General features: G+C 45.9%; 2 protein-coding genes and 1 pseudogene across 2 annotated transcripts; all 3 read right to left on the bottom strand.

Moving 5' to 3' along the window:
* Positions 1 to 9,739: 9,739 nt before the first annotated feature.
* LOC125518067 lies at positions 9,740 to 10,936 on the bottom strand (annotated as a pseudogene).
* A 989-nt stretch (positions 10,937 to 11,925) lies between these two features.
* On the bottom strand, positions 11,926 to 14,535 carry LOC125518068 (F-box protein At1g52495-like). The gene is made up of 2 exons (XM_048683020.1): positions 14,063 to 14,535; positions 11,926 to 12,667 (listed from the first exon to the last, which is right to left on the bottom strand). Exons 1-2 carry the CDS (start codon positions 14,533 to 14,535, stop codon positions 11,926 to 11,928), a joined length of 1,215 nt encoding a protein of 404 aa, XP_048538977.1.
* A 550-nt stretch (positions 14,536 to 15,085) lies between these two features.
* On the bottom strand, positions 15,086 to 16,309 carry LOC125518069 (putative F-box protein At3g17480). Its single transcript, XM_048683021.1, has one exon. It carries the CDS (start codon positions 16,307 to 16,309, stop codon positions 15,086 to 15,088), a length of 1,224 nt encoding a protein of 407 aa, XP_048538978.1.
* Between the last annotated feature and the right edge of the window lie 1,191 nt (positions 16,310 to 17,500).

Below are 17,500 nucleotides of genomic sequence, written 5' to 3' on the forward strand. Positions count from 1 at the left end.
CGAAGCTCTGTTTTCACCATTAAATCCATACGACGAGATCTTCGAAACTAGATCTCATAAAATTATGTTTCGACCACTTTTAAAAGTTGCCATGTCTATTGCACATGAATTGCGGTGGTGTTTACACTGAAGTTGCCGTGATATGTTTCAGATATTTTCTTCTACATTTAAAAGTAAATTTTGACATATTATAAAATGGAGAATTAAGAAACTAGACTTGCCATAAATCATAAACTAAAATATCTATGATACATGCACTTAAAATTGCCATGGTTCATACCAAAAAAAAATCATGGTCAAAGTACTGGAATTGCCGTGGTCAAAATACTAAAATTGCCATGCTCTATAAACTAAAATTGCCACATGGCAACTTTAGTGTACCACTATGGCAACTACAGTGTAAATATCATGGCAACTTTTGGCCAAAAAAAATTCGTCGAAACATATCAACATGGGATCTAGTTTTGAAGATCTCGTCGAGATGGATTTAATGGTGAATACGGATTTAGTTACATTTTTAATTAGGAGATAAAACATTTTAAGCCGAAAACCAAAAAGATTCCCGCTGATGTCATTTGTTTTGATGTGGCAAAATGAATGGTACTAAAGGCGTTTGGGCCATGTAGCTTCGTGCCACACGTGTGGGCGTTAACATTTGTGAATTTTTTTTGAGCTAGCGTTGGGGAGGTTACTTCTCGAAACAGGCTTTCACCCCGCTTTAAAAATAAAGAACACCGAAAACAGTACACGACCGAACGATACATGATGGTGAGGTAGCCCTCAAACAATGCCGATCCTATGATAACCGGATCACGCAGACACTACGCTACCAGACAAAAGCATTGGGAGCACCGAATACAACGTCACGCACATCCTAAACACCAAACACCTAATCTCCACGACAACGCCCCCAGGAGGGAAAACGGCGCAGAGCTTCGCCGCTGCCGAGTCCAGAAATTACTAGGGTCTTCACCCGGAACCCTGGCACGAAGAGGAGCACCACGACGACGTCTTCAGAAAGATAGCGGCGCCCGCAAGTGTCGCTGTCGTAGGCAACAGAGCGCAGAGCTTTCGCTCGGCAGCTCCCTCGTACCACACGAGGTCTTCAGGACAGGCGCAACGAGTTCAACGTCCCAGGTCAGGATCGGGACGGCACCACTGCCAAAGACAGGGAGAACGCCCGAGCCACCCATCGCTACTCTCCTGCCGCCCACACGACCAAGAGAGAAAGCCACCACCACCGACTTGGTGCCTGTCGGAAAGCCAACCATGCAGACCGCCATCCGAAGCCGCTGCTCCGGTATCCATGTCCAAGCCACCACCATCCGTCCACATCACGGAGCACCAATCTTGGAAGGAGGAAAGAAAGGTATCTCCTTTCATTCCTAGTCCGGCATCAGTCACGAGATCTAGGTCGATGCCCCCACAGTAGGGGGCATCCACGCCTGCGTCCCCAGCCAATCCCGGTGGACCTGGAGGGGGGACACAACCCTGTGACTACCGACGGCTGCCGCCGAGCCCGCTCGTGGGACGCCTCAACCATGGTCATCGACACCGATCTGCCCGACAACATAGCGGAGACCCGACCACCACCACCGTCCACCATGCCCGCGAGGAGAGCACGAGCACCACCTGCAGGCACACCCCGGGCCAAGCCCGACCTCTCCTACCCGAAACACAAGTTTTGATCTGCCCCGGGCCCAGATCTAGCCCACCCGAGCACGAACCCTAGATCTGTACCAACCAACGATACACATCCAAGAGAAGGAGGGCGCCACCCCCACCCCGCACCACCTGGAACCACACAGCCGCTGCATCGTGCCCTCCGAAGCATGCACCTCCGCCCTACCTACTTGCAGCCACACCTAGAGCAAGCAGAGCCCACCACCGCCACCAGCAGGAGCCCCCTCGGCCCGCGCCGCCTGCCAGCCCGCCGGCCGTCGCGACCATGCGCGCACCACCGCCACCGCCGCACACGGCCCGCGCCACGAGCAACAGCCGCCGGGCGGACCTAGCCAGACCATCCCCGCCACCACAGCTGCCCCCACGTACCCCACCACCATCCATGCGTCCCGAATCGCAGCAGCCGCGCCGTCGCCCCGAGGCGCCCCACGCACCACCACGCCGCGCCGTCGCCCCGAGGCGCCCCACGCACCACCACGCCGCGCCGTCGCCCCGAGGCGCCCCGCGCCCCGTGCACCACCACGCCGCGATGCCCGGCGTCCGCGCCGCGCCCAGACCGGAGGAGCTGCACCGCGCCAGCCCCTGAGGCGAGGGAACGAAGAGGCCCCGCCGCCGCCAGCTCTGGTCGGGCTTTGTCCGGCCGAACCCTTGGGCAGCGGCGGAGGAGGCGGGGGAGGGAGGGGGAGGCACTGGCGGCGGCGGATCTGGAGTCCCCCCCGGTCGCCGCGCGGGGGGCGACCGGGAGGGGGAGTGGGTCGGGGGAGCTCAAGTGAATTTTTTTGTGTGGTTAATTTGATCGCACTACGAGAGCCAGGATTGGAGCTCGTACATACTGTATATAGCAGTTAGAGTCCGAGACCAATGCGGATACGCACGGAAAGAATCCACACGTACGTAACCGCCAGCCGCCATGCTCCCCGGGCACGCCGGCGCCGGCTGCAACCCCTAGAGAACCTGCCCCCAGGACGAACTCTCCGAGAGCATATCAGGTCAACCTATCTGAAACTGTCCCATGAAAAGTTCGCCAACTACTCCTCCACGACAGGCCCAGGCCATGCCGCCTGGTCGTCGTGTCTAGGTCTAGGGCCGCCTCTCCTATACCGGCAGCTGGACTACTGGGGCATAACGTTCTACATCAAGATCGACCACGGGGGGCGCTTCTGCCCGGCGCGCCGTTCGGGAGCCTGCCGGAGGCCGACGCTGCCATCGAGGATTACCTCCGCGCCTGCCTAGACGACAAAATGTATGTAACAATAAGGCTCCTCAGCTTCCTTTCTTCTATAGTACTCCCTCTGTAAATAAATATAAGATTGTGTAGATAATAACTGTACATGGAGTACTACTTATTTCAATTTCAATATACATCCCTCATTTGTACACTAAGCTTCTCTCCTCTAAGCTAGGCTGAAGGGGTTATCTTCGGTGAAGATGGCCGTGCAGCAGAGCCTCTACTGGCCCGATGGCAGAAGGATGAAGCGTCTGTCACTAGTAGAAAAGGGGGCTTTGGTTCAGGCCGGGTAAGCCCATTAGTCCCGGTTCAGTCTAGAACCGGGACCAATGGGTGCATTGGACCCGGTTCGTGAGCCCAGGAGGCCACCCGGGCCACGTGGGCCATTGGTCCCGGTTCGTCTAGACCATTGGTCCCGGTTGGTGGCATGAAACGGGACTAAATGGTTGGTCCTCGTTGCGATTCACAGTTTAGTCCCACCTCGCCAACCGAAGGGCGCCCACACTGGTTTATAAGCCCGTCCCTCTCTGCCTTGTTGAGCTCCTCTCAAAATGAAAATAGATGCCCCTATACAGGAAATTTGACCTAAATTCATAATGAATTTCTCTGAAATTCATAGAAATTGATTATGAATTTAGGTTGAATTTTCTCTATAGGCGCATCTATATTCATTTTTTTAATAAAGTTAATCACAAACTTGAGATTCACACAAATTTCAAAGAATTCAAATTTGAACTATTCTAATTTGAAAACTAATGGCACTAACAGAAAGTTTTTAATTTTTGGTATCTCTGTGGAGAAAGATTGTAGATAGTAAATATAATACACAAAGTGTTTTCAAATTTGAAAACTAATGGCATTAACAAAAAGTTTTTATTTTTCTAAAACTAAAAACATAAAGAATTAAAAAATAAAGCAAAAAACAAAAGAAAATAAATAATGCAGAAAACAAAACAAAAAATCTGAAAAAATACTTATATAAGTATTTTGTTATAAGTAGAAACAAAATAAAATAAATAAAGCAACAAAGATAACAAAAAAAGCAAAAAAAAGTGTTTTCAAATTTGAAACGAATGGCATTAACAAAAAGTTTATAATTTTTCTAAAACTAAAAGCATAAAGAATTAAAAAATAAAGCAAAAAACAAGAGAAAATAAATAATACAGAAAACAAAACAAAAAATCTGGAAAAAAATACTTATATAAGTATTTTGTTATAAGTAGAAACAAAATAAAATAAATAAAGCAACAAAAAAACAAAAAAAGTGTTTACAAATTTGAAAACTAATGGCATTAACAAAAAGTTTATAATTTTTCTAAAACTAAAAGCATAAAGAATTAAAAAATAAAGCAAAAAACAGAAAATAAATAATGCAGAAAACAAAAAAAAATCTGGAAAACATATACATATATAAGTATTTTGTTATAAGTAGAAACAAAATAAAATAAATAAAGCAACAAATAAAACAAAAAAGTGTTTTCAAATTTGAAATCTAATGGCATTAACAAAAAGTTTATATTTTTTCTAAAACTAAAAGCATAAAGAATTAAAAAATAAAGCAAAAAACAAAAGAAAATAAATAACGCAAAAAACAAAACAAAAAATCTGGAAAAAAATACTTATAATAAGTATTTTGTTATAAGTAGAAACAAAATAAAATAAATAAAGGAACAAAGAAAACAAAAAACAGAAAAAGTGTTTTCAAATTTGAAAACTTATGGCATTAACAAAAGGTTTATAATTTTTCTAAAACTAAAAGTATAATGAATTAAAAAATAAATCAAAAAACAAAAGAAAATAAATAATGCAGAAAACAAAACAAAAAATCTGGAAAAAAATACTTATATGAGTATTTTTTTATAAGTAGAAACAAAATAAAATAAATAAAGCAACAAAGAAAAAAACAAAAGAAGTGTTTCCAAATTTGTAAACTAATGGCATTAACAAAAAGTTTATAATTTTTCTAAAACTAAAAGCATAATGAATTAAAAAATAAAGAAAAAAAGAAAAGAAAATAAATAATGCAGAAAACAAAACAAAAAAACTGGAAAAAAATAGCAACAATAAGTTTTTTGTTGTAAGTAGAAACAAAATAAAATAAATAAAATAACAAAGAAAAAAAAAGGTGCCACCTACTTGGCTCCCACGACCAGAACACGACTAGAAACCCTACCATGGGTCAGGATTCAGGCCCGCAGGAGGCCCAGTAGGCCCACAGGCACACCGCACAGGGTTAGGCCCGAAAGCCTACATTTGAGAGGAGCTCGAGAGGGAAGGCGTAGCAGCGCTTATAAACCACTCTCGAGCTCCCTCAGCTAGCGAGGTGGGACTAAAGTTTTGGCGCGGGGCAGCACAAGGCCTTTGGTCCCGGTTGGTACCACCAACCGGGACTAAAGGGTGCTTTGGTCCCGATTGTTGGCACCAACCGGGACCAATGCCCCCCTTTAGTCCCGGCTGGTGGCACCAACCGGGACCAAAGGCCGCCGCTTCCCGCCCTTTGGGCTGCCGAAAAGTGGCCTTTGGTCCCGGTTGGTGGCGCCAACCGGGACTAAAGGTGGCATTGGTCCTGGTTGTTGCCACGAACCGGAATCAATGCCTCGTCTATATAACCAAGACTTGTGAATTTTTCGTTCTGTTCCTCATTCTCCCGCCGCGACGCCGCCAGGCTGCCCGTCTGCCTCGCTGTCGCCGTCGTTGCCCTGCCTCCGACGCGCCGCCCCGCCCCGACGCCGTCCCGCGCCGCCCCGCCCCGACGCCGTCGCTGCCCTGCGCCGCCCCTGCCCCGACGTCGCCGGCCCTTCCTCCTCGTCGCCGTCGCCGCGCACCCTGCAGCGAGCGTCGCCCCGATCCCCTCCTCCTCCGTGTAATGGCCGCCGCCGCTGCCGCCGTGCCGCCGCACCCAGGGCCGCCGCACTAGTTGTATTAATTTGGATGTGTAGTTAATTAATTTAGTTGTTGTAATTTAGTTGTATTAATTTAGGTGTGTACTTTAGATTTTTTTGGTAATATTATTGTTGAATATGCAACTGTTTGTATGTTCATATGCAAAGAATATGCAATTTTTCTGTTGTAATTTTGTTCATAGATTTTTTATGATTTTTTACTGTTGTAATTTTGTTCATAGATTTTTTATGATTTTTTTCTGTTGTAATTTTGTTCATAGATTTTTTATGATTTTTTTCTGTTGTAATTTTGTTCATAGAATTTTTATGATTTTTTTGTTCATAGAATTTTCTTTGTCAATTTATGTATATGTTCATATTGTGTAGGAATCTGAAAATTATGTATGATCAAAGTCATTTATGTATATGTTCATATCTAGAAGAAAAAGGAGAGAAAAAAGGAAAATAAGAAGAGGAAGAAGGAGAATAAGAAGAAGAGGAGAGGAAGAAGAGGAGAAATAAATAAGAAGATGAAAAAGAAAAAAAAAGAGGAGAAGAAGAAGGAATAGAGGAGAAGAAGAAGAATATGTCAATTCTTCTTCTTCTCATATTCTTCTTCTTCTCCTCTATTCCTTCTTCTTTTCCTCTTTTTTTCTTTTTTTCTTCGATCTCCTCCTCTATTCCTTTCTTCTTCTCCTCTTTTTTTTCTTCTTCTTCCTCTTCTTATTTTTGTTATCGGGTATGTCGTTGTCGATATACCCCCCTCCCCGATAATTTTTAGGAAGTACTACTTAGAAAGTGTTTAATGAAATTAGTTAAAATAATAATAGAACTAGGTAAACTTGTTTATTTTTAGTAAGTACTACTTTATTCTATTTATAGTAAGTGCTTAGTAGTTGAACTAGTTGATTTGATAAAACTGGTTTATTTTACTATAGAAGTAGTTTATTTTTAGCAAGAAAATCAATAGAACTAGTTTATTTTTTTAGTTAAAGCAATTATTCCCGCATCGACGTGGACGATGCCTATCCCGCATCCTCGTCGTCGAGTCGGCGGAGGACGACACCTGCTTGACCAGATGGGCCATGTCCGGGACTGGGCTCCGCCGGGGTGGTAGTGGGAGGCGCTACCTTCCGGGGGCGTAGCTTGGTGAGGAGCCAGCCCGTCGTTGACCCGATCCTTGTTTGGTGGCGGTCGCGTGGGCCAGTGACGGTGCCGAGGCTTCCGGACACCGCGTACTGGCGATATGTATGATAGTATTCGACGTGTATTAGTGATAATATTCGACGATGTACGGACACATGGAGATGATGTAGTTTTTCTTGTAATTGAATGCATCCTAATTTGAATACTACTTTATTTTGCGATTTGATTTTTCTTATTGAATGATCAAATTGGAGAGCATTATGCAAGGCATATGCATATGATTAGTTGAATAATAATGATCTAATTTAGTTTTTGTAGTACATATATATATATATATATTTAATTGTACATGTTTAATCTTTGAATTATGAACATAGGAAATGTCATCATCGGACGACGGAAGTCTCCCGGGGGAGTGCGACTGGTGCCACGACGATCGAGGTCTGTGCGACAGGCCTCACCTGGACGATGATCGGCGCTTCAGCATTAAGCTCGAGGAGACCTTCGAAGTTGAAACGGTACGCAACGACGACAAGTGTTTTTTTCATAATTAAGCATGACTTCAACTATTTCAACGTGTAATTTTCATCTTTTACAATTCGAGCATAGTTTATCCCATGCCATGCAAGACGCTATGTCTTGGAGAGGATGGATTTTGAAGACCATGAAAATTTTGAAACGAAGAAAATTCACCTAAGGACCCATCATGATGTGAATTTTGAAGTAAAGCTGTATAATGCTGAGAGCGTAACCCATTTTGGTTGCAAAAATTGGGAAGCATTTTGCAAATTGTATGGTTTTGATGAGGGTATGCTTGTCAGCATGGATCTTGGTGATCCTGAAATCGAGCAAGATAATATGGACATTTGGGTCCTTGTTGATACGCCTCCAGTTCTACCGCTATGTGAGTTTCTCAAACATAGTTAATTATTAACTAATTTATATTGTTCATTTCAAAATAGTTGACAACTTATTTCCATTGACAGCTTATTTTGAAGTATCAAAGAATGTGCAGAAGATGGTAGATAGAACTTACTACACCGATGGCTCTGAGTTAACTTACAAGGAGAAAAATCATCTGATTGGATTTTGTAATGATCTTGAGAATTACAATATCTACAATCGAACTCCTCAACATTATGGTCAATACGTGCCACTAGTGGACGTGTTGAACTACGGTAACTACTATGGAGATACCCTGGTAAGATTTTTTACTATTACGACATACGTGCATCTTTTGCATACTTCTATATAAAACTAGTACTTCATTGCTAACTATGAAGTTATTACTATGTTCTTCAACAGATAATCCCAGAGGATTGTGTGCCTCATCTGATGTATGAGCATGGTCGCCTTGATGTTTTGAACATATATCCAGGTCATCCTACGAATCTCAACTGTCCATACCGGATTTCTAAAAGAAGTGGAGACATGCAAATCAGAGAATGGAAAAAATGTATGGACACTCGTAAAGAGGTTCTTGGACGCAAAAGGAAGCATGGCGCAAGAATTGGAGACAGGATGATCTCCATTCTCCATAATGGAGAGTCAGGGTCTATACTGTTTTATGCTATTTTACCTTAAAGAGGGTATTTAGGTCTTACCTAATACTGATGATCATGTGCTAAGAACAATTAAGTAGGGTTGGTTCGATGACTATGAGGATGATGATCGTATAACTTGTTATTAATAACGAGTAGAAGTTCTATCATGATGATTAGTAGGACTTATTATTATGATGATGCATGATGTGAGCATGAAGAGTTATTATATATCAGTGGGTGAAATGAACATATGGATTGGATTGAAGTGAAGGCAACATGCATGTGGTGCATGTCGAAAGTAGTACTAATCCAAACTTGATCAAGTTAGGATTAATTAGTATTACTTTCGACATGCACCACATATGTTGCCTTCACTTCAATCTAAGCCATGTTTAGGCATGCATAGCATAGCGTATAAACCAAGCACGGAGATATAAGAGAGGACACTTCTCTCTATTAGCTAGCTAATAACAAACTAAATTAACCCCCCAAACCACTAAACAAGCCCCTTTCAAAAAAAAAACCCCAGCCACAGAAATGCTGACGCGTGGATGCCTATTGGTCCCGGTTGGTGCCACCAACCGGGACCAAAGACCCTCCTACCTGGGCTCAGCGCGCAGGCCACGTGGAGGCCCATCTGTCCCGGTTCTGGTTTGAACCGGGACTAAATGGTCAGGGCATTAGTAACCACACTTTAGTTCCGGTTCAGGAACCGGGACAAAAAGCCCTTATGAACCGGGACAATAGGCCCGTTTTCTACTAGTATGTGGTCGCAGCCCGGCGATGAAACCCGTGATTTGGGGCACCGGTTGGTCACGGCCTTGGTGGACAAGTATAACGAGGATCACAATCTTTCCGAGGTTTGTTTGTCCTATGGCGTTCCTCCCTTGCTCTACGCTACCAAGAGTTGCATTATCACTGTATCTCTTATTTTTTATCATAATAATTAATTGCCGATAGGTATGGTATTCCTGTTATTTTAGGATCTTGCATATGAATTCAAGGATACTGTGTGCTGCCAGTCGATTTGTGAGGGAGATAGTACGGCCATATCAATTTCACCGCGGACACTATAGGAGATAATGATATCGACAAGCTATGCTTTGCGGAAGTCATGTATAGGCAACAATTAGGCGAGTTGTCTGTCAATGTCTATGCATGGTTCAGCCCACTGATAGTGGTATGCCATACGATTACATTAACTATCCAGAGCCTAGCCCATAGGCACTGCCACACCACGCACACACATAAGATAGCTAGATTTGAACCAGGGTGGGAATGTAAAACATTACATCAAACCACACGACGTCCTTCCCCAAGTATCCAACAAGCATGCCCATGTTGGGGTCATAATACTCCAAGAGATTCATGTGAAACATAACTTTATCTCCTTGATAACTATGACGCCGGAGATAGTCTGCTCCATCTTGATACACTATTTCATCATCACACATGGCAATCAGACGAATAGAGAACCGGTAGTCGAGGACATGCCGTGGTTCCCACCGTGGCGCCTTGTTGCCTTGACCATCATCGCACATCCATATCTTGACTAATTCGTTGAACCCTTGACGAGGCACAGCTAGCACCCCATTCAACTCGGCTAAGCTGGTGTCAAAACAGTCATCGCCTTCGTACCATGGAGGACCTTTCATGACTTTAAAAGACTCATCTTCAAGGCTGAAGAGTACAAAGCACGGCTTGTTTGCAACACCATCCAGAGACGATTCATCATTCATAAGCAAGTCAGGGTTGACTGTCCAGATCAAGGAACCCTTGAAGAAGGTCGCCGTCCGTCCTACTATGAAAGGGTACGGCGGTTGTGCGGACGTCTCATGCCAGTATTGGTCCTTTCCGACCGTGAACACCTCCATCCCAATCTTGCCCATGGTTTGCGTTTCACGGTGGAAGAAACGAGCGACCTTGTAGGCGTTGGAGCGAGGGTCGCGCCCGAAGCCGAACGCCTGGTGGCCTTCTACTTCCAGGCACCGACGCGGGGCGACGCTGTTGGGGCTCCAAGGTAGTGTGAGGACTCAGTGTGTGACTGGGTTGAGCACACACATGCTAGCCTCGGTGGGCAACAACACAAGTCCGTCGCAGTGCACGAACGCATGCCTCCTCCACGTCACCTCGGCAGGGAGCGAGGAGGTGTCATGTAAGAGGGCTGCGGCATGCGGCCGACTCTCCTCCCACCGGTACAATCTCGGGGTGGTGACCGCATCTTTGATTATCCTAGGTTCGACCACGTGGCTGTAGGCACGTGGTGCGATGAGCAGGCGATGGTATTTTTCCTTTTGCAGGGGAAGTCGGCGGAGGTGCGACTGAGCGAAGGAGGGATCTCCGGAGATGGTGTCACGCCAGTCCTTGGAGACGTATCGTAGCCGCAGGAGAGATTTGAGGGGCAGCCGAACTTGGATTTCCCACACGATCAGCTCGTTTGGCAGGCACACCATCTTGGCCGATGGTGTTCGCTGCCGCAGCCGTCGGAGGCGAGGACCAAGTTGTGGCTGCGTACGTATCCTAATTATTAAGCCTTTGGTTAATCTTGTGCTTATATACGCACGATAGAGTCCAAACCCAGTCGGACACGTAGATCAACTTCTGGAAACTAACTCGAACTTTTGGTAACAACACTTGGAATTTGACTCCTCAAATCTGACGTTTCGTTTGCCGTGTGACCGTGCCGGGAATTCAATTTTCTCTTGCATGGCGTGCTCCTCGGCTGCAAACCAAATAAGGAATATTTTGCAGGAACTGTTAAGAGTGACCTAGTTATATGAAGCTCATCATCATGCAAGCCCATATGAAATCATATAAAAGTCCATAAAATTTACGTCGTGCAAAGAACTCTATTAGAAATACCAGCGACGGTCCATGCTGATTACATAGCCAGCAATAAGCCAGCTAGAAGCTCCCCGCAAAAAAAAAAGCTATCGAGATTTTTATAAATTTACCATTTAATTCTTCTAATTTCTAAGGCTTGTTATTTTAGCCATAAGCATGATTAAATCCAACTATGATTAGATTGTATTTTGGAATATTTGTTTCACTAATTAAATCAAATGGAAACTCAAAATAAAGGAGTCATGATTTAATTATTGATGCCTAAACCTCGCAAAGGAGAAATTTGGTAAAACACAAGGAAAGAAGGACGCTAAAATTTTAGTCGGTGGAACTTATCAGACAGCATTGAACCGATTGTTAGCTTTGTATTGTCAAAATTGCTCAGGAGAATTGTGAACATTAAATTCCTCCCAATAAAAGCACAAATCAACCACAAAAAATAAAGATACATGTGCCAGAAATAAGCTAGGTATATGCTAGATAATAATCCATAAAAAGCAAAACACTTGTTCTTCCATTAAGTGTATGTCTGCGTCTTCTCATAAAACAGAAGTGTGTTTCTGACAAATAACTGAATACTTATGCAAAAACAAGCTAACTAGATTTGGACTAGAGAAGGAATAAAAAAGATTACATCAAAGTCCTCCGTGTCCCACCATGGGTATTCAACAAGTGTTCCCATGTCGGGGTTATAATACGCCAAGTTATTCATGTCAACCATAATATTATCTCCTTGACTAGTTTGATGCCGAAGATCTGATAATCCGCCTTGGTACACTATATCATCATCAAATGTGGCTAGCAGACGAACAGAAGATGAAAAGCCAAAAGCATAGTGTTGCTCCCACCGTTGCGGTTTGTTGCCTTCCGCATCAGCGCACATCCATATCTCAACTGATTCATAGGTGGGCGCTAGACGAAGGACGGCTAGCTCACCGTTCAACTCAGCTACGCTGTATTCTAAATAGTCGGGTCCTTCAAGCCGTGGAGGACCCGTCATGATGTTAAATGACTCGTCCTCGAGGCTAAAGCAGACAAAACACGACATACGTGCACGATCATGTAAAACCAAGTGATCATATTCATACATAAGTGAGTGTTGGTCAACTATCCAGATCAAGGAACCCTTGAAGAAGGTGGCAATTCGCCCTACTAGAAATGGGTACGGTGGCTGTGCGGCCGTCTCATGCCAGTAGTGGTCCTGTCCGATAGTGAACACCTCCATCACAATACCACCCATGGCATGCTTTTCACGATAGAAGAAGCGAGCGGCCTTGTAGGCGTTGGAGCGATGGCTGCGACCAAAGCCAAACGCCTGGTGGCCTTTGTGTATACAACCACTAGTAGAAAAGGGGGCTTTGGTCCAGGCCGGGTAACCCCATTAGTCCCGGGTTCAGTCCAGAACCGGGACCAATGGGGGCATTGGTCCCGGTTCGTGAGCCCAGGGGGCCGGCCGGGCCACGTGGGCCATTGGTCCTGGTTCATCTAGACCTTTTGATCCCGGTTGATGGGATGAACCGGGACCAATGGGCCTCGCTCCTGGCCCACAACCATTGGTCTCGGTTCGTGCCTCAAACCGGGACTAAAGATTAGACCTTCAGTCCCGGTTTGAGGCACGAACCGGGACTAATGGGGATGAGACCTTTAGTCCCGGTTCGTGCCACGAACCGGTACTAAAGGTCCCATTTTCAAACTATACCTCCCCCCCTGGATCGCCTTTTCAGTTTTAAAAAAATAAAAGAAAATAATAGAAATGTCAAAAAAATAAAAAAAATAAGTTTCCCATGTGATATGTGGTCTAGTTGTTGGGAAAATTTGCAAATGTGAATTTTGACTTTATTTGCAAAATCTCTCTGAAATTTGTAAAAATGGGCATAACTTTTGCATACTAACTCGGATGAAAAAGTTTTTTATATGAAAAATCATCTACTCGAGGCTTTTAAGATCCTCGTTAAACTTTAGAAAAATCATCTCTAAAGTTTTTTATATGTAAAAATGGGAACCCCGTTAAACATTTTCAAAATCCTCAAAAACCTAATAGAAAAAAAGTTACGGGGCTTTTAAGATCTAGATTGAAAAAAATCGAAAAAAATTCAAACAGTGGGCAAATTGTGGTCAAACTAATTATTCTAGAATATTAGTGTTACTAAATAATTATTTCTGTTATTTCAATTCTGGTCAAATCTGGTCAAACTGTGGTCAAACAATGGTCAAACTAATTATTCAAGAAATATTAGTGTTACTAAATAATTATTGTTTTTTAAAACAATAGTTTCAAAATAAAACTATGAAATGTGTCACTTCATGCTCAAGCAAAATTCCTGAAGGTTAATAGGATTGACATCTTAGTATTGTCAGGAAAACAACAAGTGCAGACTTGGAACGAGGGAGAATAGAACCCGGAAGTTAAGCGTGCTCAGGCTGGGGGAGATGATTTGGAATGATGAGGGGTGATTAGAGGATAAATTGAGAAGTGATGAGGGATGGTGATTACAGACTAGAGGTTAAAATAATTCAGAAATTTGAAAATAAAAAAAATTCAAATTTTTTTTAAAAAAAAATCATAAAATTTCCTTTAGTTCCGGTTGGTGTTACCAACCGGGACTAAAGGTGGAGCTCCACGTGGCCGCGCCCTTTAGTCCCGGTTCTGGATTGAACCGGGACTAAAGGGAGAGGCATTAGTACTGACATTTTAGTCCCGGTTTCAGAACCGGAACTAAAGGCTCTTTTTCTACTATGAACACCGGCGCGGTCCGATGCTGTTGGGGCTCCAAGGCAGCTCGAGGACTTGGTGTGTGGTTGGATTGAGCACACGCACGATATCCTCGGTCGGCAACAACACAAGTCCATCGCAGTGTGCAAACCCGTGCCTGATCCGCGTCTCCTCCACAGGGAACGAGGAGGTGTCATGTAAGAGGGTCGCGTCATGCTGCCGGCTCTCCTCCCATAGGTACAATCCCGGGTTGGTGACCTCATATCGGTCTATCTTAGATTCGACCACCTTGTGATAGACACGTGGTGCGATGAGGAGGCTATGGTATTTTCCATTTTGCTTGCGAAGTCGGTGGAGGTGCGACTGAGCGAAGGAAGGATCGCCGGAAATGGTGTCGCGCCAGTCCTTGCAGACGCACCTTATCCGCCACAGTGATTTGATGGGCAGACGAACTAGGATTTCCCACACGATCAGCTCGTTTGGCAGACACGCCATCTTCGCCGATTGTGTTGGCTGCCGAAGCCGTCAGGACGCGAGGACCAAAATTTGTGGCTTCGTTCGTATCCTTCTATTAAGCCTTTGATTTGATTATTAATCTTGTGCTTATATATACACACGATAGATTCCAAACCGAGTCAGGCACTAACTCAAACTTCACCATCTATGGAAACTAACTCGAACTTTTGGTAACAACACCTGGAATTTGACTCGGAACTTGTTGCCTCCTGAAATCCGACGTTTCGGTTGATGTGTGACTATGAACGGTGAGAGAAATGCAAAATATTCTTCACCTGGAATTCAATTTTCTCTTGCGATGCAGCCATGCATGCCGTACTCCTCGGCTGCAAACCAAATAAGGATTTTTTTTCCGCAGAAACCGTTAGTGACCCAGTTATCTGAAGCTCGTCATCATGCAATCCCCGGCCTTATGAAATCATATCAAAGTCCATAATATTTACGTCGTTTAAACAAACTTTATTAAAAATAGCAGTGACGGTCCTTGCTGATTACATAGCTAGCAATAAGTAAGCCAGCTAGAAGCTATCTAGATTCTTACTAGGGTCGGAACATAAAATATTACATCGAAGCTTTTGACGGTCCTCCATGAGTACTCAGCAAGCGTGCCTATATCGGGGTTGTAATATCTCAAGACATTCATGCGAGCAATAGCCTTCTCTCCTTTACGAGTTCGACGCCAGAGATAGTCTACTGTATCTTGATACACTATCTCGTCACCAAACGTGGCAATGAGACGCATAGAAAATGGGTAGTCGAGCACATGCCGCTGATGCCACCGTGGCGGATTGTCGCCTTCCACATCATCGCACATCCATATCTCGACCAATTCACTGTTGGGCCCTGGATGAGGCATGGCTAGCTTCCCGTTCACCTCGGCAAAGTTGGTGTCAAGATAGTCGGCCCCTTCGTACCATGGAGGACCGGTCATGACGCTGAATGACTCGTCTTCAAGGTTAAAACGGACAAAGCACGGCATGTTTGCAGCATCATCCAGATGCGAGTAATCATACATAGGCGAGTAATGGTCGATCGTCCAGATCAAGGAGCCCTTGAAGAATGTCGCCGTTAGTCCGGCTACGAAAGGGTATGGCGGTTGCACAGCTGTCTCACGCCAGCACTGGTCCTTTCCGAAAGTGAACACCTCCATCCCGAGACCATGCATGCCGCGCGTTTCACGGTGGAAGAAGCGGGCGACCTTGTAGGCGTTGGAGCGATGGTCGCGTCCGAAGCCGAATGCCTGGTGGCCTTCACCTTGGGGGCACCGACGCGGCGCAACACTGTTCGGGCTCCATGGCAGCACGCGGATTTGGCGTGTGGCAGGGTTGAGCACACGCACTGTATCCTCGGCGGGCAGAAACACGAGCCCGTCGCAGTGCGCGAGCCCATGCCTTGTCGCCGCCCCCTCGGCGGGGAATGAGGAGATGTCGAATAAGAGGGTCGCGATGTCGTTCTGGCTCTCCTCCCACAGGTACAGCCCCGGGGAGGTAACCTTCATGTCGGCCCAGGGTCTTCTTGTGTCGCGGGGATCTTCCATGTCACTTTGGCTTTTGATACGTGGCGCGATGAGCAGGCTGTAGGGCTTCTTGACTTGCTGATGAAGGTGGTAGAGGTGCGCCTGAGAGAAGGAGGGGTCGGCGCCGGAGATGATGTCGCGCCAGGCCTTGCAGACGCACCGTAGCCGCAGCAGCGACTTGGTGGGTAGCCGGACCAGGATCTTCCACGCGATCAGCTCGTGAGGCATGCACGGCATCGTCTCCGGTCGATGGAGCAACTTGGAGCGTCCATCGTCAGCCATCTTCGAGCGTTTTGGCTGCCGCTGGTATGATTTGTGGCAGCGTGCATACACATTGTGGGATTTCGAGCGTCTAGTATCAGCCGTATATAAGCACGTACATACTCGACCGAGTCGGACATGGAAACTGTAGCTAACTCGAACTTGGAAATTTGGATAACATGGAAATTGACTCGGACTTGCCTCCTGAAATCTGATGTTTCGTTTGCCGTGTGAGGTCCGACTACGAACGGAAAGAAAAAAAAAATCTAAAACGTTATTCTCTGGGAATTGTTCACGGCATCGTCCTGGACCACAATCCAAATTCGGTTTCAAATCGAAAATTATCTCGAACTAGATCGTGGCTTGATTTTTTTTAACACAGACTCTCATACGTACGCACGTACAGTCACCCATATGAACGTATGCACATACACCTAACCCTATGAGCATCTTCGAGAGACTAAACCGTCATCGTCTTGAGATAGACAAAATCAACTCAGACGTCTCTGTAGTCGACAGTCACTGTGGCAACCGCCCATCTCCTCCGTGCAGGCGTCCGGGCAGGAGGGCAGTCGTTGTCAACGGTGGTGGTGTCAATGTCCGACACTGAGGAGATGTAGCCGGAGAGGTGGCGGTGGGCGCGCGCCTACTACTTCGCGTGGCGTGCCGCCTTGGCCTTGGCAGACTCCTCCCTCGTGAGGCGCTCCGAAGCTTCGATCCCGAGCCAGAGCGCCTTCACATTATGCGCCGGAGGCGCCTGACATCCGTCTCCGTCGAGGTCAGCGAACGGCGCATGACCTTGCGGAGGAGCTGTTGCCCTGGGTCGAAGGGGACGGAGCAGGAGGAGCCGACCTCCGCTGGCTTTGGCCTCTGACTCCGGCATGTGCATCCGCAGGGGAGCCACTAGCACGAGGACCTAGCGCTTGAGGGGGAGGAGAGAGGACCACCCTGCTCCAGATTTGCAGCGGCGCAGAGCGGGGCGGATGAGCTTGCTGGAGTGCACTAGTGCTGCTTGACAGGGATGAGCTGGCGGAGGACGTCGTGGAGCTCAAGCTCTCGCCTGTGTCCAGCCGCAACCACTAGATGGTGATGCGGACCGCGAGCTCCTCCTTTTTCGGCGCATCGCTACTGAAGCTAGAGTCCTCCTTCACATGGTCATCCCAGTTC

Source organism: Triticum urartu, chromosome 7, assembly GCF_003073215.2.
Source record: "Triticum urartu cultivar G1812 chromosome 7, Tu2.1, whole genome shotgun sequence".
Lineage (NCBI taxonomy): Eukaryota > Viridiplantae > Streptophyta > Magnoliopsida > Poales > Poaceae > Triticum > Triticum urartu.